Source organism: Oncorhynchus tshawytscha, linkage group LG29, assembly GCF_018296145.1.
Source record: "Oncorhynchus tshawytscha isolate Ot180627B linkage group LG29, Otsh_v2.0, whole genome shotgun sequence".
In the NCBI taxonomy this organism is placed as follows: Eukaryota; Metazoa; Chordata; class Actinopteri; order Salmoniformes; family Salmonidae; genus Oncorhynchus; species Oncorhynchus tshawytscha.
Window position 1 is genome coordinate 10,332,779 of NC_056457.1, and position 24,546 is coordinate 10,357,324.

Sequence of the window (24,546 nt, forward strand, 5' to 3'; positions counted from 1 at the left end):
GAAATACTAAATCATGCTGATTTCAGTTGAAGGGAAAATGAGGACTGCTACGTCCTGAAAATGTTTGAGGTTACTGCTTGTGTGTGAGGAACGTGTCTCGAGCATCAGTTTAAATGTCGAGACCAGAATAAAGGGAGGTGGTGCGTGGCAGAGACGCGCTATAGGCACATCTCTCTCCACTATTGCGCACTGACACTATCGCATACTATTTCTTTCCTTGAGCCAATTGTTTGTCAATGTTGATCCAATGCCTTGTGAAATAAACAATATCTTCATCAGTAAAGTTACTGCTAATCCCAACATATTCCCCCATTCATTTAGAATGTTTGATGTCTACTCATACCATTCTCCAAGTGGAAATGTTGTTTGGAGAGCTCACAAATTGCAAAACACTTGTAATAAAGACTTTTGGGTTATTTAATTGCATTGATCAGTTTACTGTACATTTCTTTGTTTGGATAGTATATGTCTGATTTCTCTTTTAAGTGTGAATAGATATACCTGGCCTGTGCACCAAGAAAAGGTGTGGCTAAAATGTACTTAAGTGCCCGTTTGGGGATGTTGTAGTTAGTTCACTTTTGGGTAACTCAAGGAGAGGCTGTATCTGAGCATGGCAGACCCAACCTGTGCTTTATTGGCGAAGATGGGTTTTGCCTGATGAGGCTTTTTCTTTTGAATGCTGACATTTAAGTCAGAACTTAAATATATAATCACACACACGCAGTACGAGTCAAAAGTTTGGATACACCAATTCATTCAAGGGTTTTTCTTTATTTTTTTTACTATTTCCTACATTGTAGAATAATAGCGAAGACATCAAAACTACGAAATAACACAAGTGTTAAATCAAAACATACATTTGAGATTCTTCAAAGTAGCCACCCTTTGCCTTGATGACAGCTTTGCACACACTTGGCATTCTCACAACCAGCTTCATGAGGTAATCACCTGGAATGCATTTCAATTAACAGGTGTGTCTTGTTAAAAGTTAATTTGTGGAATTTCTTTCCTTCTTAATGCGTTTGAGCCAATCAGTTATGTTGTGACATGGTAGGGGTGGTATACAGAAGATAGCCCTATTTGGTAAAAGACCAAGTCCATATTATGGCAAGAACAGCTCAAATATACAAAGGGAAACAACATGAAGGTCAGTTAAGTTCTTGACATTTTACAAATTAAGTTTTTTTCAAGTGCCAAACCATCAAGCGCTATGATGAAACTGGCTCTCATGAGGACCACCACAGGACAGGAAGACCCAGTTGCCTCTGCTGTGGAGGCTAAATTCATTAACTGCACCTCAAATACATGCTTCGCAGAGTTCAACTAACAGACATCTCAACCATCAACACTTCACGTTCAGAGGAGACAGCATGAATCAGGCCTTCATGGTCAATTGTTACAAAGAAACCACTACAAAAGGACACCAATAAAAAGAAGAGACTTGCTTGGGCCAAGAAACCAGAGCAATGGACATTAGACCGGTAGAAATCTGCCCTTTGGTCTGATGAGTCCGAATTAGATTTTTGGTTCCAACCGCTGTCTTTGTGAGATGCAGACTAGGTGAACGGATGATCTCCGCATGTGTGGTTCCCACTGTGAAGCATGGAGGAGGTGGTGTGATGGTGCTTTGCTGATGACTGATTTTAGAATTAAAGGCACACTTAACCAGCATGGCTCCCACAGTATTCTGCAGCCATACGCCATCCCACCTGGTTTGCGCTTAGTAGGACTATCATTTGTTTTTCAACAGGACAATGACCCAAAACACACCCCCAGGCTGTGTAAGGGCTATTTGACCATGGAGAGTGATTGAGTGATGCATCAGATGACATGGCATCCACAATCACCCGACTTCAAACCAATTGAGATGGTTTGGGATGAGTTGAACTGCAGAGTGAAGGAAAAGCAGCAAACAAGGGCTCAGCATCTGTGGGAACTCCTTCAAGACTGTTGAAAAAGCATTCCTCATGAAGCTGGTTGAGAGTACGCGTACAATCACGTGTGATCATTGTTGTGTAGCCCCTGCAGTGTACGATCTCAAATATGTGATTGGAACAGTAGCAACAGAACATATGACGCAACAAACGCATCTAAACAGCACTGTTGTCTGAACAGCATCTAAATATATTTGTACACTGATGGAAAACAAAAAAGGTCTTAAATGCTTCATCATCCAAGCATCACACGGAACACATCCACAGCCAAACTCATGTATATATCAATGATGTTGCTCTTGCTGCGGGCGATTCCCTGATCCACCTCTATGCAGACGACACCATTCTATATACTTCCGGCCCGTCCTTGGACACTGTGCTATCTAACCTCCATACAAGCTTCAATGCCATACAACACTCCTTCCGTGGCCTCCAACTGCTCTTAAACGCTAGTAAAACCAAATGCATGCTTTTCAACCGTTCGCTGCCTGCACCCGCACGCCTGACCAGCATCACCACCCTGGATGGTTCCGACCTTGAATATGTGGACATCTATAAGTACCTAGGTGTCTGGCTAGACTGTAAACTCTCCTTCCAGACTCATATCAAACATCTCCAATCGAAAATCAAGTCAAGAGTCGGCTTTCTATTCTGCAACAAAGACTCCTTCACTCACGCCGCCAAACTTACCCTAGTAAAACTGACTATCCTACCGATCCTCGACTTCGGCGATGTCATCTACAAAATTGCTTCCAACACTCTACTCAGCAAACTGGATGCAGTTTATCACAGTGCCATCCGTTTTGTCACTAAAGCACCTTAGACCACCCACCACTGCGACTTGTATGCTCTAGTCGGCTGGCCCTCGCTACATATTCGTCGCCAGACCCACTGGCTCCAGGTCATCTACAACTCCATGCTAGGTAAAGCTCCGCCATATCTCAGTTCACTGGTCACGATGGCAACACCCATCCGTAGCACACGCTCCAGCAGGTGTATCTCACTGATCATCCCTAAAGCCTACACCTCATTTGGCCGCCTTTCGTTCCAGTTCTCTGCTGCCTGTGACTGGAACGAATTGTAAAAATCGCTGAAGTTGGAGACTTTTATCTCCCTCACTAACTTCAAACATCTGCTATCTGAGCAGCTAACCGATCGCTGCAGCTGTACATAGTCTATCTGTAAATAGCCCACCCATTTTTACCTACCTCATCCCCATACTGTTTTTATTTATTTACTTTTCTGCTCTTTTGCACACCAATATCTCTACCTGTACATGGTCATCTGATCATTTATCACTCCAGTGTTAATCTGCAAAATTGTAATTATTTGCCTACCTCCTCATGCCTTTTGCACACAATGTATATAGACTCCCCCCCTTTTTTCCTACTGTGTTATTGACTTGTTAATTGTTTACTCCATGTGTAACTCTGTTGTCTGTTCACACTGCTATGCTTTATCTTGGCCAGGCCGCAGTTGCAAATGAGAACTTGTTCTCAACTAGCCTACCTGGTTAAATAAAGGTGAAATAAAAAATAAAAAAATAAAAATAATTCTATAAACCGGTCTAAATAACAGGTTGCGCTGACAAAAAAACAAAACGTAAGTTAGCAACCTAACTGCTAGACTAGTTTACAATGTACCACATCTCTGGTGAGCACAAGAGATTAATGTAATGTTGTTTAGAAAATAAATGCGTGTCAGCTAAGCTAACAGCAGCTAAATTCTTTATGATGGCTGCCATGTTTGTTTATATTGGACTATCCGAAAAGTCCTTAATCCCAGAATGCCATTCACTATAAAACGCAAATAAACAAACTCAGATGGATACACTCATTGCCTGAAAAATATGATCTTAGTTTAGCAACTTTTCAGCATTTAACAAATCGTCAATATACTTGTTGCAGTGTATACAAGAACCGAAGCACATGACTTGACAAGTCGTTACCATTTTTGACAAATCACAAAGCAAATACAATGTGTTCACCTCACAGACCTACTGCCTAGCCTAACCGTAGCGCAAAAGCTAAACAGGAATGAAAACATTTTACGGGGGTCATTTCATTTGTGGGGGAGTCCATGGGGTGTAGAAATGGGGCAAGGTATTGTGAGGAGATATGGTGCAGAAAATATTACTATGATTGGGGATATCAATAAATGGGTGGCAAACAAGGTAAGTTTATACTCCAAATAAAAATAAAACCCCTGGAAAGGGGGGTCTGGACTGGCAACCCTGAGGCACCAAAGTCTCAGACTTCCGACTTCAGTGCGTTCAAGACAACTGGGAAGTCGGGGGGGGTGAGCTCCGACTGGGAAAAATTGTTTTGAGATGTCACCCAACTCTGAATTCAATGCAGAATGCATTGTATGATGTCAACAAACATGGCGCCACACATAGCCAGTAAATAGCTTTGCATTTGCTCATTATAATCAGTACAACATTCAAAAAAAGTATTTTACACACATCATGTGTCCATTACAATCTATGCAAGAATCGGAATGCATGATGTCACCAGTACATGAAACGGTGAATAAAACAGTAAATAAGATTATGACACATACATACATACTAGGAGGTCGACCGATTAAATCGGAATGGCCGATTAATTAGGACCGATTTCAAGTTTTCATAAATCAGAAATCGATTTTTTTTAAATGATACACCTTTATTTAATCTTTATTTGACTAGGCAAGTCAGTTAAGAACACATTCTTATTTTCAATGACGGCCTAGGAACGGTGGGTTACAAATAAATAAATAAAAATGGCCGATTAATCGGTATCGGCTTTTTGGGACCTCCAATAAATCGGTATCGGCGTCGAAAAATCATAAATCGGTCGACCTCACATACATAGTGGGGCAAAAAAGTATTTAGGACAGAGGAGCCTCTTAAAGAAGAAGATACAGGTCTGTGAGAGACAGAAATCTTGCTTGTTTGTAGGTGACTAAATACTTATTTTCCACCATAATTCGCAAATAAATTCATTAAAAATCCTACAATGTGATTTTCTGGATTTTTTTCTCATTTTGTTTGTCATAGTTGAAGTGTACCTATAATGAAAATTACAGGCCTCTCATCTTTTTAAGTGGGAGAACTTGCACAATTGGTGGCTGACTAAATACTTTTTTTGCCCCACTGTACATACATGTGCTATAGCAGAAATGACAACACGATATACAGAAAATAAGCCACTTACTTTGATAGGAACACACATATGTCCAAAGTCCAATTTGTAAGGAAAAACAACCATGAAGGCAATGCCAGACAGAAAATGTTTGTGCAAGGCCTGTTCTGACTAGTGATGCGCAATGTCTTCATACTTGATCTCGGGAAACACTAGGGAAGTGCTTGGTTCTAGTTGAAGAGAGAAGATTAGCCGGCTCAGTAAAGCCTCAAACACAAGTGATCCGCAACAGTGAAATGGGCTACTTCTTATGTGAATTAACGAGGCGGCGGAACACACCCCAATTAAAACAGTTTGAGAAAATAATTTGAAAATAATTACAAATTGACAAGTTGAAACATAGCCTATAGATAATTAGCAGGCAGCGTGCCTTGGTTTGAGGGCAGCGCGGATAACCGTCCTGTTGTGTAACAATCACATTTTGGAACAGTGAGAGCATGCCGACATCATGAGCAAAAAAACAAAACAAAAAAACTCACGCAGGGGCGATGGTTAGAGATATTTGGAACTCACGCTTTAAAAAAGGTCAACACTCTTTTGGATACTACATGATTCCATGTGTGTTTTCATCGTTTTGATGTCTTCACTATTATTCTACAATGTAGAAAATAGTAAAAATAAAGAAAAACCCTTGAATGAGTAGGTGTGTCCAAGCTTTTGACCGGGACTGTATATATTTGCAAATATCACTGTCATCTTTGAAAACACCAGTGACCGTGTAAATAAATCCAACACTAATTTGCACCGGTACCTGACAGCCTCCTGCTGAATCTGTGTCCTTGTGACTGCTAGAAGGCTCCTATTTTACACTGAGACAGCGCAACGGAGATAGGTTGACGGCGAAATATGTAGCATGTCACTTGACAAGCACTCAATGACCTAAGAATCTCTGCATTTGAACTTGGTTTATTATGGTATAGCGTGATGTTAGCAGAATTCCAACACAAGAAACCCCAAAAAATGTAGCCCCTTCGACTGATTTCAACTGCCCCCTTAGTCACTTTATCCTGGCGCCAGATCTGACGGGATTTGCAGTTCTTTGAGTGTTTAGCTACCATATGTAGTTTTGATTCCAATTGACCCTTCACTAAGCCCCACCCCATAATTGTGGGCAACCAATCGCAGCGCTCCAACGGACACATTTTTAAGGCTGCCCCAGCACCTTTTGGTTGATTTAGCAACTTTCCTGTTTGTGTGCGTGTGCCCACTCTTGGATCACTATGGATAAGATCACCTGGACAGGTGGAACCTGATCTTAGATCAGCACTCCTACTCCCGAGACACTTGATACATATGGACCCAGGAGAACAGGAGAAGCTCTGAGATCTTCTAGTGAACGTGCCTCCAGCGAGAGCTGTGTGGTGTAATGGTCACGCTGCAGTTATTAGGCTAGCTCTATTTGCTGTTGTAGCCGTGGATAGTCTTAAAATAAGGTTATGAGTGACAAGGGTCTTACTCTTCAGCCTGGATTGAGTCAGCTGGTGCCACATAGTTACTGGGGATGTAACCCTTCTTCCCTGTGTTGATGGAGCGCGCCTCCCACCAGTCCCCTTCTCTGTAGGGGGGGACAGACAGATACAGACAGAGATATAAAGAATCATCCAGATAGATATATCACTACTATGTCTGTACAACGATAGTCTGGTTATGAAAGGGACTTGTATGCTTGTTTTATCTGTGTCTTGGCAGTGAGCTTGTACATGCTGTCTTTTATGCATGGATTCTATTGCTATATTATTAAGGCATGCAACAAAGTATTCATTTGAATTGAACAAAGTCAACCAAGGCTACATTATAGAGCAGAAAGTTATATGACCTAAGGCACCATCTATGTTAAAGGTTTTGTTAAATTAATCAAATGAAAGTCAAAAAAAAAAAACAGGATCGGGGAGGGGGGGGACAAATCTAACCCATTTAGGAAGAACACTGTACAGAACAGGTAGTGTTCTTAAAGATATTCTGTCATCGTTACACCACTACTCTACGGGAATAAGCCCCTGATCATGATGAATGATGTTCTCAGAGGGGGGGTGCGTCCCAAATGGCATTCCATTCCCTATATAGTGCGCTACTTTTGACCAGGGCCCATGGGGACTCACGTGTTGTTGATGATCTGGAAGCGGTCCCCTTTTTTGAACGACAGGTCGTCTGAGGTTCTGGCTTCATAGTCGTACAAGGCCACAAAGAACGTAACCCCACCTGAATACAGACACAGAAAACATTAAATAAAACATTCAAGTTAAATGCACAAGTGAAATTCATGACAGTATGTCCATTTAAGAGGCTGAAATTGTTTTTGTTGACTAAGTCGCAGAGATAAGGTGGAGAACCAGTTAGAATATGAAGGAATTCAGAGCTACTAATAGCCTATTAAAAGATACAAAGACTTCCTATAAATACCTGCTGACCTTTGTGCCAAGATTGACAGAAACAATGTTGCTGAATGTTCACAGTACCAAACTCTGCGGCAAAGCTGTGCAGGCCCATCAAAATGACAGGAGACCAAGGGACCAATGGAAGATAAGTCAGAGAATATAGACCTGTAGTGGCGGTTCTGTTTCCATAGTGGCCGTGACTGACTGGTGTCTGTGGTGTGAATGTTCGTGAGGGGAGAGTAGAATCTGTGTTCTCTAGCCTGCACACTCCCTAACAATTTTTCACCGTCGGTAATTCTACTCTATAGAAATTGCCAGTATATAGATTAGAAATAATGTCATGTTGGTCCGGAAACGGACCGGCCATAGTGCAGTTTGGGCGAATGCCAGATGGGTCGGTCTATCTTAAGCCCAGTGGGCTGGTCTTTGGTGTGTGATTTTTAAAAAATCATTATGGCTAATGATGGGGGCCTCAAGAGAGAGTCCATCCCTGTGTAGGGCATACTAATGGAAGTGGGATGGGTACGGTTCTGACAGGGAGTCTAAATCAGTCAGGGAGCGGATTTAACGGTCCGGCAAGGTAGTTGTTTGCTTAGCGTCTTAAAGGAAATGATTACGTCAGCTCGGTGCAAAGCGAACATCGTTACAAGACATGAATAAGAACATGGCACAGGTCAATCTCTTCTCGCTGTTATGTAATGTCAATAAATACATTGTAAACCATTCTGCTTACTGGGCAGAGAATAGACACGGCAGATTGTGTGGATAATAGGGCTGTGACCATTACAGTACTATGAAACAGAGCAGGCCAACTCTTTGGTCCTTTAAAAACCTACATACCTGCTGTATGTAAAAAAAAAATCTATATATTTTTTAACGTGTGCTATAGCTTTGGAAATAAATACATGTGACTCTGGATGACAACATCATGATGTTGGTTTCCAACATTAGGGCAGTTTTCCTAAAGAAGTTAAATCCCTTTGTGTTTCGTTTCCTTGCCACGATTCTAACAAGTATCGCGATACTGCTATCATCCTGGCCCTGGCAGATAAATATCTATATGTTCGTCCCAAATGGCAGCCTATTACCTATATAGTGCCCTTAGGGCTCTGCTCAAAAGTAGTGCACTACATGGGGGCATTGTTTCCCCAACTCCAGTCCTCAAGCACTCCCAACAGTACATATTTTTGTTGCGGCCCCAGACAAGCACACCTGCTTGAAATCAGGCGTTTTTGGGAAACACTGACATAGGATGTGTCCCAAGTGGCACCCACTTCCCTATGACACCCCTCATGGGGAGCTCATATTCATCATACCCATTGCTGAACAACCAAGCTACCAATCCCATTATCTGGTCCAGAAACTCAATACCGTGCCATGTAACTCCCCCACCCCTACACACACACACGAGCAGATAATCCAACAAAGAGGGGGATTACAAACCTAATCCCACCTAAACAGGAGAGCTCAATCTCATCTCACTGCTCTTTGGGCCTTATCAGATTGATTAGTCTCCCTGCCAACTTTAAAAATCAATCGTTGTTGATTTGTTGCAAATGACACCTATGGACAACGTGATTGAAGGACATCTTAAGGCATCTGCGTGCTTCCGAGCCGAAACAGTGGAACGGTATTGAGTTCCTGGGCCAGATGATGGGATTGGTTTTGGCAGCTTGGTTGTTCAGCAGTGGGTACGATGAATATGAGCTCCCCATGGGGGGTGTCATAGGATGTGTCCCAAACGGCAGTTTGGTAAAGTTGGTGCATATATTATATGACGACATTTTGTGATGAATTCAGTGAGGGTTTTTTGTCTGTTCAAGCATACAAATTATTTCCTGGAGGCAAGCCGAAGTCTACGCCCCTTCATCAGTGATTGGTCAACAGTAGGGATTCTTCATTAAAGTCAAGAACTCATTTTCATGCACATTTGTTCATTGAAAAATACTGCACCAAACAGCTTAGTTAGATGTAAAAGATCTTTGGCAAAAACATCAAAATTAATGACAGATTTCTTGAGTTATCTTAGAGTCATTCTGACTACTTTGAGGAAGTGTATACCCGCTATGGCATCTCAAATTAATAAACAGTATTATTGCTGCTTTTTTCTCATTTTTTCGCAGCTATTCTGTTGTGGGGAATAAGCATATGGGTCCTTGTGAAGGAACTATAGAAGACGTTGTGCAAACTAGAGTACTTATATAGTATCGATGTGGTTAAGAGGACAATGGCACTAGACCAAAACAATGAAAATGCCAAGTAAATTTGCAGACATTTAGGCTATTGTTTGTGTCTATTTCACACTATGTTGAGGTAAAAATCAGAGTATAATGCTTGTATGGATGTCAACCCCAATACAGATGTTGAATGTGTGCCAATCTGGAATCTTTCTTTTATCCCCCACCTTCTGCTTTATTGTAGTTACGATAGAAAGGCATACAGGTGCGTAAGGAAATCCACACTTGAAATCTACACGCACACAAACGCATCGCACAAATCATCCATTGATGTCAACGTGTGATTTGCGCAAACATTTTTATGTAGGCTATGCTTGAAGATCTCAAGTTAGGATCGTGTGGATAATATAGGCAAGTCTCACCTGAGACGGCACCGGGGAACGTGCCGGGTAGAGCGCCGGAGAAGGAGGTGGATGCCCCTCCGAAGGGGGTCATGATGGAGGAAGCTCCTCCGAAGGGGGTGATGGCGTGGGGGTTGAAACCTGCAGCGGGCCCCGTGGAGGACGGCTGGTTCTGCTGCAGCTGGGTGGGGTCGGGCCCGTAGTGGCCCACGTGGGGGCCGATGACATCTGAGACCGGAGCGTTATCCGGGCGGTACTTCATGGTAGGCCCCTTGTCCTCTTTACTCTTGATGCAGCCCATGGTCAAGTCTGGAGAGAAAAAGTTAAGAGCTTAGTTTCAGGACAGGACTGAAACAAATCCACAGGACAGTACAGTACTGAATATTCACTCCTGTGTCAGCCACCGTTGGCATAGATGTGCTAGCTACCCCCCCCACCTCCGCACACTCAGTCTAAGCTTACAAATTATTAAGAATTACAGCATACAGACTGGTTAGAAGGATTCCATTAATGAGAGAGAATTGTACGTCTATAAAAATGTACATTTGTAAAAAATAATAATAATAATTTTAAGAAATTAAAAAATGTTGTCAGACTATATGATGTACTTTTATTTTTTGGGCTAAAGCCATAAATCTGATCTGAATTTATTTGGTTGTAGAACGTCACTCGCGGTCATAATCAAAAACCGGGACCTGGTTCAATCATACACATACGACAGAACTAGTCTAGTGTATCCTATGCAAAGTACATACATCATGGTTATACTGATTGACAGTCTAAACATTTTATAAGTGGGTTTAGAGCTGTTGTGTTGATCTGTATGACTTTAGGAGATAACATGTTCATTATATGAATATCCAACTGACAGCAGATGAAAAGCCATGCTGATGCAAATAGTAAGTATTCTGGGAAACGCATGTTTTACATTTGCTGCTTTTTTTTGTGGGTCAAACCTTTACAATAATGGTTGCAACACATGGTCACCAGCCATTTAAAAACAAAGTACATTAGGCTATGTCCCAATTCTCCACACTTCTCCCGAAGTGTGCACTTGCACACTCCCCATCATTGATTTAAAGGCATAGGATTGGTGCAAGCATTGGCAGGAGAGAGAGTTTCCACCTTGCCTCAACCCATGCAAGAAAGTGTGCAAGTAGACTACATACTTCGGGAGAAGGGTGAAGAATCGGCACGCATGCCTTAAAAATCACCAGCAACTCTTAGGTCAAACCATTGTCCCGAAAAAGCAACACTTTTATACTGACGTGTTCACCATCTGCATTGTTCTCATTCTTCCCTCTCAACAGAATTGGCCAGTGTTACCCCGAGGTATTCCCTTTGTGAAGAGAAGGCCACGTAAATATGCTCCAGTCAGGGGATGTTTTGACTGATCTGGAAACAGCTGCCCTAGACAGAGGGTTACAGCCATGACTCTCAATCGTTTTCTTTACCAGGGGGGTGGGCTAGACTTCTACGAAATTGTGAACCTTCTTTCGAAATCTCAAGCTTGGCTTGCTTGCAAACTACAAATGTCTGTCAGGGGAACTAGGGGCTGGCAAACAAGGTGTGATGAATTCATAACTTTGGAGGAGAACTTCAATTTACACTTGAGCTGACTAAAATCAGTTTGAACAGACCATCTGAGGGACCTGTCAGTTAGCAACGTCCCGGACACTTATACGGACACATTTCCCCCAAAATGTCCTGCTCATTCCCTCCTGACCACAGCAATATTCAAACGGAGCTTTCTGGAAAACCTGGGAATTTTGGGTAAAGTTAAGAATTTTGCATCCCTATGACTGTGAAACACTGGTCTAGTAGACAGAGAAAAGGGGAATGGCAGAAGTTCACTGAGTTTTTCAGCTGCCGAGCTGCCAAGTAAAACAACAAAAACGGGGGCAAACCGCAAGAGGACTTCACAAGAAATCAGGGCATTTTGCTCAAATAAAAAATTGTACACAGAATACATTTCATGCTATGGTTCGAATGGCGTGTTGATAGATCTCTATAAAACTGATTTAAGAGTGGTCAGTCGTAGGTAATAGGCCTACATTAAGTCAAATGAGATTTTAAAAGAAACGAAAAGATACGGTTCATATAAATCTAATCTCAGATGTTCAGATCGGAGGCCAAGACATTCTTGTCAGCCACATGAATATGGATCCAGCCCTCACTTTAAGGGAGTCTAACCCACTCTCCCCTTTAACTTGAGATGGTATGCTGGTCTCCTTGGAGGGTAAGAGAGGTTGGGTTGGTTGACTGTGGGGTTTGAAGTTCACCATCAGAATGAAGTGGCCCAGAGACTCAGGGTCAGCGCTTAACTTGCCACACCATAAAAGCACAGTTTCAGGCCTACATCCTGGTCATATAGCTGCAGCCTGCATCCCAGCTTTTACGACATCTCAATAAAACAGACCATCTGTTCTAAGATTTATTTGTCTCTCAAAACACAGTTAACCATTTGCCAACTCTGCCCTTACGTCACATTTGGTCATACAGTCATACACTGAGTATACAAAACATTAAGAACACCTGCTCTTTCCATGACATAGACTGAGCCGGTGAAAGCTATGATCCCTTATTGAGGTCACTTGTTAAATCCCCTTTCAAAATCAGTGTAGATGAAGGGGAGGAGATGACTTAAAAATCCTTAATTAACCTTTAAGACAATTGAGACATGGATGGCGTACGTGTGCCATTCAGAGTGTAAACGGGGAAGACAAAACATTTAAGTGCCTTTGAACGGGGTATGGTTGTAGGCGCCAGGCGCACCGGTTTGTGTCAAGAACTGCAACGCTGCTGGGTTTTTCACGCTCAACAGTTTCGTGTGCATCAACAATAGTCCACCACCCAAAAGGTCATCCAGCCAACTTGACACAACTGTGGGAAGTATTGGAGTCAACATGGGCCAGCATCTCTGTGGAACGCTTTGGACACCATGTAGAGTCCATGCCCTGGCTAACTGAAGCTGTTCAGAGGGCACAACTCAATATTAGGAAAGTAATATACTCAGTGTATAATGACCTCCGTCTCTCAGAGGAAACGGACTGGATCGGTTTCGGGCTGGCAGTGACACAGATATGTAAAGTTGGAGAGGCAGTGTATATTCAGCAGCACCCGACTGTGTGTACACACACACACACACACACACGCACACGCACACGCACACGCACACGCACACTCCTCTGGTGCATTTATATAAACAGATAGCAGAGGAGGGAAACATGATCTTATGATCCAAGCATTCACACCAGTGCTGTTTTAAAAGCCCCTTCACTAACCCGCCATGGCCTAAGCATAACACTTATCCTATCCTAAGTAAATGGGGAGACTGAAGCAGGTTCATATTGCCATGAATAGGCCAAGTACAGTATTACAAGTGATTGTTTTTCATCTCGTGTCATTCTTTCACCCGCACACTAATCCCTATAGCCCTGCCTCTTACACAAATGCCGATAAGCGAAGCAAAACTCCATTGCATGGCAAAGCGGGAGGGAGAGACATTTGCTATGAATGTAGAGATAAAATGACATTAGTATTTGTGTGTGTATCAAAGAGAGACAGGCTGGGAATGGGACATTGTGCCAAATCCTCTCACATGAGTGACTGTCAGCACAGAGAAGAGCCAGCTGAGAAAAGCCACACAGAGAGCGAGCGAGAGAGAGGAGCCAGAGCAAGAGCGTGAAGCCAGAGCGAGAGAGAAGCCAGAGCAAGAGCGTGAAGCCAGAGCGAGAGAGAAGCCAGAGCAAGAGCGTGAAGCCAGAGCGAGAGAGAGGAGCCAGAGCAAGAGCGTGAAGCCAGAGCGAGAGAGGAGCCAGAGCAAGAGCGTGAAGCCAGAGCGAGAGAGAGGAGCCAGAGCAAGAGCGTGAAGCCAGAGCGAGAGAGAAGCCAGAGCAAGAGCGTGAAGCCAGAGCGAGAGAGAAGCCAGAGCAAGGGGGTGAAGCCAGAGCGAGAGAGAAGCCAGAGCAAGAGCGTGAAGCCAGAGCGAGAGAGAAGCCAGAGCAAGAGCGAAGCCAGAGCCAGAGAGAAGCCAGAGCAAGAGCGTGAAGCCAGAGCGAGAAGCAAGAGCGTGAAGCCAGAGCGAGAGCGAGAAGCCAGAGCGAGAAGCCAGAGCGAGAGCGTGAAGCCAGAGCGAGAGCGTGAAGCCAGAGCGAGAGAGAAGCCAGAGCAAGAGCGTGAAGCCAGAGCGAGAGAGAAGCCAGAGCAAGAGCGTGAAGCCAGAGCGAGAGCGAGAAGCCAGAGCAAGAGCGTGAAGCCAGAGCGAGAGAGGAGCCAGAGCAAGAGCGTGAAGCCAGAGCGAGAGAGAGGAGCCAGAGCAAGAGCGTGAAGCCAGAGCGAGAGAGAGGAGCCAGAGCAAGAGCGTGAAGCCAGAGCGAGAGAGAAGCCAGAGCAAGAGCGTGAAGCCAGAGCGAGAGCGAGAAGCCAGAGCGAGAAGCCAGAGCCAGAGCGTGAAGCCAGAGCGAGAGCGTGAAGCCAGAGCGAGAAGCCAGAGCGAAGAGAAGCCAAGCAAGAGCGTGAAGCCAGAGAAGAGAGAAGCCAGAGCAAGAGCGTGAAGCCAGAGCGAGAGAGAAGCCAGAGCAAGAGCGTGAAGCCAGAGAAGCGAGAAGCCAGAAGAGCGTGAAGCCAGAGCGAGAGAGGAGCCAGAGCAAGAGCGTGAAGCCAGAGCGAGAGAGAGGAGCCAGAGCAAGAGCGTGAAGCCAGAGCGAGAGGAGCCAGAGCAAGAGCGTGAAGCCAGAGCGAGAGAGAAGCCAGAGCAAGAGCGTGAAGCCAGAGCGAGAGCGAGAAGCCAGAGCGAGAAGCCAGAGCAAGAGCGTGAAGCCAGAGCAAGAGCGTGAAGCCAGAGAGAAGCCAGAGCGAGAGAGAAGCCAGAGCAAGAGCGTGAAGCCAGAGCGAGAGAGAAGCCAGAGCAAGAGCGTGAAGCCAGAGCGAGAGAGAAGCCAGAGCAAGAGCGTGAAGCCAGAGCGAGAGAGAAGCCAGAGCAAGAGCGTGAAGCCAGAGCAAGAGCGAGAAGCCAGAGCAGAAGCCAGAGCGAGAAGCCGGAGCAAAGCCGGAGCGAGAGAGGAGCCAGAGCAAGAAAGCCAGAGCGAGAGAGAGGAGCCAGAGCAAGAGCGTGAAGCCAGAGCGAGAAGAGCAAAGCCAGAGCAAGAGCGTGAAGCCAGAGCCAGAGCGAGAAGCCAGAGCAAAGCCAGAGCGAGAGAGAGAGAAGCCAGAGCAAGAGCAAAGCCAGAGCGAAGAGCAAAGCCAGAGCGAGAAAGCCAGAGCCAGAGCGTGAAGCCAGAAGAGCAAAGCCAGAGCGAGAGCGTGAAGCCAGAGCAGAAGCCAGAGAAGCAAGAGCAAAGCCAGAGAAGCAAGAGCGTGAAGCCAGAGAAGCAAGAGCGTGAAGCCAGAGAAGCAAGAGCGTGAAGCCAGAGAAGCAAGAGCGTGAAGCCAGAGAAGCAAGAGCGTGAAGCCAGAGAAGCAAGAGCGTGAAGCCAGAGAAGCAAGAGCGTGAAGCCAGAGAAGCAAGAGCGTGAAGCCAGAGAAGCAAGAGAGCGAAGCCAGAGCGTGAAGCCAGAGAAGCAAAGCCAGAAGCCAGAGCGCAAAGCCAGAGAAGCAAGAGCAAAGCCAGAGCGAGAGAGCGAAGCCAGAGCAAAGCGAAGCCAGAGCGAGAGAGCAAAGCCAGCAAAGAGAAGCCAGAGCGAGAGAGCAAAGCCAGAGCGAGAGAGCAAAGCCAGAGCGAGAGAGCAAAGCCAGAGCGAGAGAGCAAAGCCAGAGCGAGAGAGCAAAGCCAGAGCGAGAGAGCAAAGCCAGAGCGAGAGAGCAAAGCCAGAGCGAGAGAGCAAAGCCAGAGCGAGAGAGCAAAGCCAGAGCGAGAGAGCAAAGCCAGAGCGAGAGAGCAAAGCCAGAGCGAGAGAGCAAAGCCAGAGCGAGAGAGCAAAGCCAGAGCGAGAGAGCAAAGCCAGAGCGAGAGAGCAAAGCCAGAGCCAGAGCGAAGCCAGCCAGAGCGCGAGAACGAATCCAGAGCGAGAGAGCGAATCCAGAGCGAGAGAGCGCGAGAGCGAAGCCAGAGCGCGAGAGCGAAGCCAGAGCGCGAGAGCGAAGCCAGAGCGCGAGAGCGAAGCCAGAGCGCGAGAGCGAAGCCAGAGCGCGAGAGCGAAGCCAGAGCGAGAGAGCGAAGCCAGAGCGCGAGAGAGCGAAGCCAGAGCGCGAGAGAGCGAAGCCAGAGCGCGAGAGAGCGAAGCCAGAGCGCGAGAGAGCGAAGCCAGAGCGCGAGAGAGCGAAGCCAGAGCGCGAGAGAGCGAAGCCAGAGCGCGAGAGCGAAGCCAGAGCGAGAGAGCGAAGCCAGAGCGAGAGAGCGAAGCCAGAGCGAGAGAGCGAAGCCAGAGCGAGAGAGCGAAGCCAGAGCGCGAGAGCGAAGCGAGAGCGCGAGAGCGAAGCCAGAGCGCGAGAGCGAAGCCAGAGCGAAGCTGAAGCCAGAGCGCGAGAGCGAAGCCAGAGCGAGAGAGCGAGAGAGCAAAGCCAGAGCGAGAGAGCGAGAGAGCAAAGCGAAGCCAGAGCGAGAGAGCGAAGCCAGAGCAAAGCCAGAGCGAGCCAGAGCGCGAGAGAGCAAAGCCAGAGCGAGAGAGCGAAGCCAGAGCAGAGAGAGCGAAGCCAGAGCGAGAGAGCGAAGCCAGAGCGAGAGCAAAGCCAGAGCGAGAGAGAAGCCAGAGGAGAGAGCAAAGCCAGAGCGAGAGAGCAAAGCCAGAGCGAGAGAGCGAAGCCAGAGCGAGAGAGCAAAGCCAGAGCGAGAGAGCGAAGCCAGAGCGAGAGAGCGAAGCCAGAGCGAGAGAGCGAAGCCAGAGCGAGAGAGCGAAGCCAGAGCGAGAGAGCGAAGCCAGAGCGAGAGAGCGAAGCCAGGGCGAGAGAGCGAAGCCAGGGCGAGAGAGCGAAGCCAGAGCGAGAGAGCGAAGCCAGAGCGAGAGACGGTGGAAATGCACACCAGTGTTGTCTTGTCTTATTAGGGAGAAACTCAAGACTTCTCAGGAGTTGTTTCATTACAGTCCGTTAGATGATGCTGAAATAGAAGTGTCCTTTCGAAACTAGGTCAAAGTTTGTGCATAGTTCCGTCTGTGTAAATCAAAAGCATTTGTGATTTGAGACAGCGAAAGAGTCAGGAATAAAAAGACAGCTAAAGACAGCAAATACCACGCTATGTAGCAGGCGGAGGAAAAACCTACACATTTTGTCCTCAAAAGTATAGACCTGCTTTGCATAGGGATCTTGTGGCACTGACTTTACCCTAGTATATTTGGAATGCTATGGCTGGTGTAGGGTGAAGTTGCCCCTATACGCTGAACTTGGGTCAGTTTTTCATTTCCCCCCACTAAGGATTGGGGAGGGGAAGCTGATCCTAGATCTGTAGAGCTGCACAGTATGCCCTTCATACATTCCAGAGGGACCCGAAGTTACACCTCCACCTGAGGCTCCTTGACCTCTGATCCTTGACCTCCACACCCCTGGTGTGCTCACCTTACCTAGGGCTCAGGCCTCACAGAACACATAAGATTAAAGGGCCCAAGTGGGACCCTTCAGTGTGATACCAAAGGTCAGCACAGATTGGTGGGTCAGGGCTGGAGAGGAGGTAACATAGCTAGGGGCTATTATTTAAAGCTGTATAGATTTAAATCAGTTGGTAGTCTGCACTGTGTTATTCAGTTCACTTTACTCCAGTAATGTTTGGATGCATACCAATAAAGATTCTAGTAACGCAATGAAAGTTTCAATTGTAGAGGATTAAAAATAAAATTGCCACCCCAAATCCACATCAAAACAGAGGAGAATACGCTTCCATAGTCAGTTTGCACAAAGGGATTTGATGTGCTTTCTCTAAATCTCAGAATCTGAATATTTCTGTAGAGATAATGTCAAACAGTATCAAAAACTGCATTCAATCAGAATGAGATATCTTCTCTTATTCTGCTGAACATGGCAAAACTGAACTACAGTAAACGGTTCTGTGTATTGTATCCTACACCCTGGCCCATTCCTCTCCTGACTGAGTTGGAGAGAACTGGGAATTCCACAGAAAGGCCCTGGGCTGAAACAGCCTGGAGAGTGGAGTTCTGGCTCTGGGGTGACGTTTCCCCCAGGTACAGATCTAGGATCAGCTTCCCCTCCCCAAATCATAACCTTATCCAGTGGGGAAACTGACCCAAGATCAGCATCTAGGCAACTTCACCCTACTCTGGAGTCTGCATCAGACTTCCGCTCGACAAGTTGATCACATTGGGGTGAATCCTAACTTCCACGTCATCAATGCATGACTACAAAGTGAAAATTGTACTTGGGATTCAGTCCATCCTGCTGAAAATGTCATGACAGAACAGCAGGTAGAGCGGTTTGAGGACTGGCCTGATAAACAGATCTGAGTCCAGATCTAGGACTGTGTTTTTGCCAACTCAATTGCTGTCATTGTTTGGCATGACAACTCCTCGTGGAACTGTCAAGAGAGCAGAAACAGACTGGCACCCCGGCTAGAGCTCATAGCAAAGAGGGACATCAATCCCCTGTACTGAAATGGAGGGAGTGCTGGGATGATCAGTGAGAAATGAACAGATCCCTCTGGCCCGGACGTCCTTCCGCCGGGCCTTTGTGTTCCAGACCACCTGCTGTAGCTTTCACTGAGAGGAATGCAGGCAGGCAGAAACACGCACACACAAAAAAACGCAAGCACTTATGATAGCCTACACACCAGCGCACACACAAAGACATGTGCACGCTACGGAAACTCATCGATGAATACACACACACTCAGTACAGCCAACAGACCTCTATTTGCTCCTCCTACGAGGGAGATAGACATGGAGACAAGGAGTGGGAAAGAAAACAGGCTAAAACTGGTTAGCTGATGGATATCAGTCAACCCTGTGGTTCTGGAACTGCTGAGACATGGATTTTGTTACCAAACAGGGTAACTTAGACATAAAACTGAAGCCTGACATAAATTAAAGCTGCAGGTGAAATAACATGCAGACATGGCTAAATATCAGTTAGTAACAGAGACATTGATTGACACATTGTTACGCAAGGAGAACTATCCCTACGGTTTGATGCTGGGAGTTTCCACAGCAACTAGGGGTCTGTGACTGTGAGTAAGCCCCACCCTCGACGTGGACAGCTGTTAGCAACTGACACCAAGACTGCAGACAGGGAAGGCTTTACCATGCTTACAACTGCCAACAGATGCCATTGGAGGAAGACGAAGTAAGGGTTACACTGCCCATGGGAAAGTGCAGTTGTACAATATCAAAGAGTATATGCCTATTGCTACTGTAGCTTCAATAAATATTAAAAGGAAGGAAGTTGAAACATCACTTTGCTTTGATACCATAGTCTATCAGCATGAATACAGAATTAGGCCTAATGTAGTCTCTCACAAGTGTGGCATGTGAGACTAGGCCTTACATTAATTTTAAAGCAAGAAGCAGTATAAAATGTTGCTGTGATGATTAAGGACGTGTTACTCTGTTCAAACACCACCTAGCCTACTGTTGGCAAGACATCTCTCCACCTCTGGAGCTGTACCAGGCTGCCAGCCTCACAGAATACCTGGCTACGCGTCTGCCAACACAAGGGTTAGCTGAAGCTTACTCATAGCCATGTCTCAGGCTCGACAGTAGACACAAGACTCATTCTATAAGGCTGGCCCTGGAGGACAACCTAAAGGCAGGAGTTCACACGAGTGTGTAGGAGCTATTTTAGTAGCGGGAGGTGACCACAGTAAGTCAGAGAGAGGCGGTTTAAACTATCAACGCCTACTTCTCACTCAGGGGTTGCCCTGAGTGCCAATGTGTGATGTGGTAACTTCAGTGACCACACCATTACTAAGCATTCCTTCACACACTGTGTGCGCTCTGTCACACCAATGTACACAACTGTGGTACTGCAGTAGGGCTAATAAGATTAAGCTATATCCTATGCTACATACTTCAAAAATAGTCTCCCTGGTGTGAGTTCACTCAATTTCAATGGTTCCACACTTGAAAATTATCTCTCTGTTATACTTAGACAAAACAGACACACACTACCATGGAATCACCAAGGACAAGGGTCATATCTTTCAGTGTACACAGTAGCAAAACATAGTGGAACGAAAATGATGGCATCTTTTATTGAAGTTCAGGTGGTCCCTCCCAATTTCAGTCCTTTTCCCCCCCGCTGGTGCCTAGTACATACGGCCCAGCTCTGCCATTGCCCAACTTTTACCAACAGCTCACAGAAGGTCTTCCACATGCTCCTCAACTCTTCAATATGCAGTATCTGTCCCAGATCCAAGTGAGATTCTGGCTTCAAGGCACAGGCGTAGGGCATGAATTGTCCACATTCCCACTGACTGTCTAGAGCCCTCAAACTCAACTCTGGACCTAGAAATCAGTTCCACTGCATTTTTTTCATTGTTCCCCTGGGACACCAGGTGGGTGCAATTATTTATCAGGTAGAACAGAAAAACAGCAGGCTCTGGACCTCGTAGGGTACGAGTTGAATACCCCTGGTCTAGAGAATGAGAGCCAGCCATGCATCTCCAGTCATGACCTACTGTAAGAGAGAGACGTTCTCATTCTTCAATCACAGTGGCTTGGAATTTTTCTTAAGGTAAATGTTATTATTGTGAGGTTACACTCCTGTTTCTTCGTAGCCTAAATACCTGGTCATTTCTATACCATAACATTAAGTGCAACCGATATCACATAGAGCAACACAAGAACCAACTCCAGTGAATACTAGTGGACATTAAGCTGACAAACAGGCTAATGTTGGTACAAAACATGACCCCACTCGGCTTAATGCATCCAAGATCAGCCATGGTTGGTTCATCGCTTTCTTTGTACATATTCCTTTTGTCCAGTGTGATGGCGTTGTCTGTAAACCGCCCCAACAGGTCCACAGACGACACAATCGCCATCACACTGCCCTATCCCATCTGGACAAAAGGAATACCAATGTAAGCATGCCTTTCATTGACTACAACTCAGCATTCAACATCATAGTACCCTCCAAGCTCATCATCAAGCTTGAGGTCCTTGGTCCCAACCCTGCCCTGTGCAATTGAGTCCTGGACTTTGACGGGCCGCCACCCCAAGGTAGTGAAGGTAGGAAACAATATCTCCACTTCGCTGACCCTCAACACTGGGACCCCACAAGGGTGCTTGCTCAGCCCCCTCCTGTACTCCCTGTTCACCCACGACTGTTTGACCATGCACGCCTCCAACGCAATCATCAAGTCTGCAGACGACACAACAGCAGTGGGCTTGATTACTAACAACGGCGAGACAGCCTACAGAGAGGTGGTGAGGGCACTTGGAGTGTGGTGTCAGGAAAACAACCTCTCACTCAACATTAAAAAAAGGAGATGATTGTAGACTTCAGGAAACAGCAGAGGGAGCACCCCCACTATCCACATCAAAGGGACAACAGTGGACAAGGTGGAAAGTTAAGTTCCTAGGCGTACACATCACAGAAAAACTGAAAGGGTCCACCCACACAGACATTTCTTCAACCTCAGAAGGATGAAGAAATGTGGCTTGTCACCTAAAACCCTCAAACCTTTACAGGTGCACAATCGAGAGCATCCTGTCGGGCTGTATCATAGCCTGGTACGGCAACTGCACCGCCCTCAACCGCAAGGCTCTCCAGAGGGTGGTGCGGTCTGCACAACGCATCACCGGGGGCAAACTACCGGCACAGTAAAAAAGTTGGTGTAAAAATTACAGTGTTGACTTTTATTTACCCAGGATTAGTATTTTCAACATTATGAGGAGTCAATCAACTCGTGTCGGAATTAAATCGGAGTGTAAAATTATGCAGTCATTGCAGTGTAAATTCAACTCAATTCAGTGGAATGAAAATGTGACACTACCTGTAGAGTAACTTTAACACTATGTAGACTGGGAACAAATGTTCTCTAAAACAGTGTTGACTTCAACTCTATCAGAGTTAAACTAACAATTATTTTTACTGTGTGCCCTCTATGACACCTAGAGCACCCGATGTCACAGGAAGGCCAAAAAGATCATCAAGGACATCAACCACCTGAGCCACTGCCGGTTCACACCGCTACCATCCAGAAGGCGAGGTCAGTACAGGTACATCAAAGCTGGGACCGAGAGACTGAAAAACAGCTTCTATCTCAAGGCCATCAGACTGCTAAACAGCAATCACTAACTCAGAGGCTGCTGCCTACACTGGCCACTTTAATAAATGGATCACGAGTCACTCAAAATAATGTCACTTTAATAATGTTTACATATCTTACATTACTCATATCATATCACATGAAAATACTGTATTTTATACCATCTGTTGCACCTTGTCTATGCCACTCAGCCATCGCTCATCTATATATTTATATGTACATTTTCTCATTCATCCCTTTAGGTGTTCGTATTAGGTTGTTGCCGGGGAATTGTTAAGATTACTTGTTAGATATTACTGCACTGTTGGAACCAGAAGCACAAGCATTTCACTACACTCGCATTAACATCTGCTAACCATGTGTATGTGACAAATAAAATGTGATTTTGATTTATGTTCTAGCCTAGGGGGGGTCACACTTGGGGCTTGTCTAGGTTGCTCTGAATCCCGAGGCCAACCGTAGACATTACAATGCTTAAAGGCCTTGGAACTTTTAGACACAGTGGTTTAGTCCCAGCAACACTAGTCAGTCCGTAGTTCTCTCCTATTAACTGACACCACTCCAAAACATCGGATGTGTCCTTGGATGTGGAAGTGTTATTATTAACAAACTCAAGCATATGCCTCAGATATTTTGTAACGTGGTGTGGAGTTGGTAAGTTTTTACGAGGTTGGTACTCTAGCCCCTTCTACCAAAATAACCTATGCATTCAGGGATCACTACTGTAGGCCTATAAGTAAATATAATTTGAGGTCATTTATTTTACGCTCAGTACTGGCAATCATGGGCTACGTGTAGCCTGCAGATGCACATTCTTCAGCTAACCACAATCACATTCCATAACACACAGTTAAGTTGCTTTATCTCAATTAACTAGTAGCGACTATCAGGAATATGATGTGTTACAATTGACCAAGGCCATGTGGTGAGAGTCCAGACAATGCTAGTGTTGCTACTTCAGCTAGCTGTTCCATGTGTTCCGTATTGGAACAGCCGTCTTGCGTTATCGGACACTTACCCTCCAGCAAACTGGACTAGCTTGATTGTCCAACAAGAAACAATTGTTTGTCAGTGTTTGAGAAATGAATTATTTCACTTAACATCTTATATATAACGTCTTATATATAAGACGTTAAATACAATGCTGTCTTTGGGGACGTTAAAGCCGTAACCTACATTTAAAACTTCAATTAGTCTACAGGCTCACATCAGAGAGAGTGAACTACAGTAGGTCTGTGTTGGTCTAAAAACATATTTGAACTCAACACTTTATACGAATTTAATGTATCTTTAACAATAGGCTATATTTACCGCAATTCTTCGGGTCAGAACAAATATATGCAGACAATGCTCTGGAAAATCGATCCTACCAGAGGACTGGTGGGGCCCATCATTGGGCTATTGAATTGTCAACTTATTTTTCTCATTTAAAAAGTCTTACCTTTTAGAAATTCACGATGTTGTGTCGCTTGTGTTTGTATTTCCAATGTATTTCTGGGTTCGACGAAAAATCAGCTAGTATTCCAACATGGAAATCACAGTCGCCCCCATCCCGCCTCCCTCCAACACAGGTCTTTCTCAATCGTTTTTGTGCTCGGTGAATGAAATAACAATGAAGTTAAATCAAAGCAAAACGAAGGATGAAGAAATTAAACGATTAGAGGGGTTGACACAGACAGAACGCCTTAATGCATAAAACCCCAGCTAAATGTATCCAGCGACATGACAAAATAAGTCACCAAAAGTAGGCTAACCCAGTTCCTGTAGCTACACTTCCTACCTCTAAACTTGCATCAACCCCCACTACAACATGGCCGACGCGATTCCAGTAAATGACGCTACAGTTGGAGATATCAATCCTGCAGACCGGTGTCGAGATCGTTAGACGATCATCACAGACACAAGTGACTATAGCAACAAACAAACAAAAATCTATAAACAAAACATTGTAAGGTTGAAGTTATTTTGGGAACCAAAAATGAGTCTGTATTTCGTGTGTGTGGCTTTAAAGAAATGTGTGTATTAAAGAAGAATATAATTCTCTCTCCAAAACTGGTCTTCTATCGCCATCTACTGGCAGTATCGCCTAATATTGGGTTACTGTATTAGTGGTTGAGTGTGGAAGTGGTTACATCTTTTGCTACAGGGGCCAAGGGCCAATCTTCTCAAAATCCACCGGGCGCCCCACTGACTTTTCTTGTCTGCTGCTGTTGAGGCACTGAGGCCTAATACATCATTTAATTAAATCAAACTATTAGTATTTCGTATTTTATTAAGATCCCTATTAGCTGCAGCCAAGGCAGCCACTAGTCTTCCTGGG

The 24,546-nt window shown here is 45.3% G+C and overlaps 1 protein-coding gene across 1 annotated transcript in view; it reads right to left on the reverse strand.

Annotated features, from left to right (window-relative positions):
• Positions 1–24,199, reverse strand: part of LOC112227970 (tyrosine-protein kinase yes) — a 35,672-nt gene extending 11,473 nt beyond the window's left edge. The window contains exons 1-4 of the mRNA XM_024393021.2: positions 23,668–24,199; positions 10,094–10,381; positions 7,219–7,318; positions 6,576–6,674 (exon numbers count right to left, since the gene is read on the reverse strand). Of these exons, the coding sequence (XP_024248789.2) occupies positions 6,576–6,674; positions 7,219–7,318; positions 10,094–10,373 (479 nt within the window). The 5' untranslated portion in view covers positions 10,374–10,381; positions 23,668–24,199. The remainder of the gene's footprint in view (positions 1–6,575; positions 6,675–7,218; positions 7,319–10,093; positions 10,382–23,667) is intronic.
• Positions 24,200–24,546: the final 347 nt, after the last annotated feature.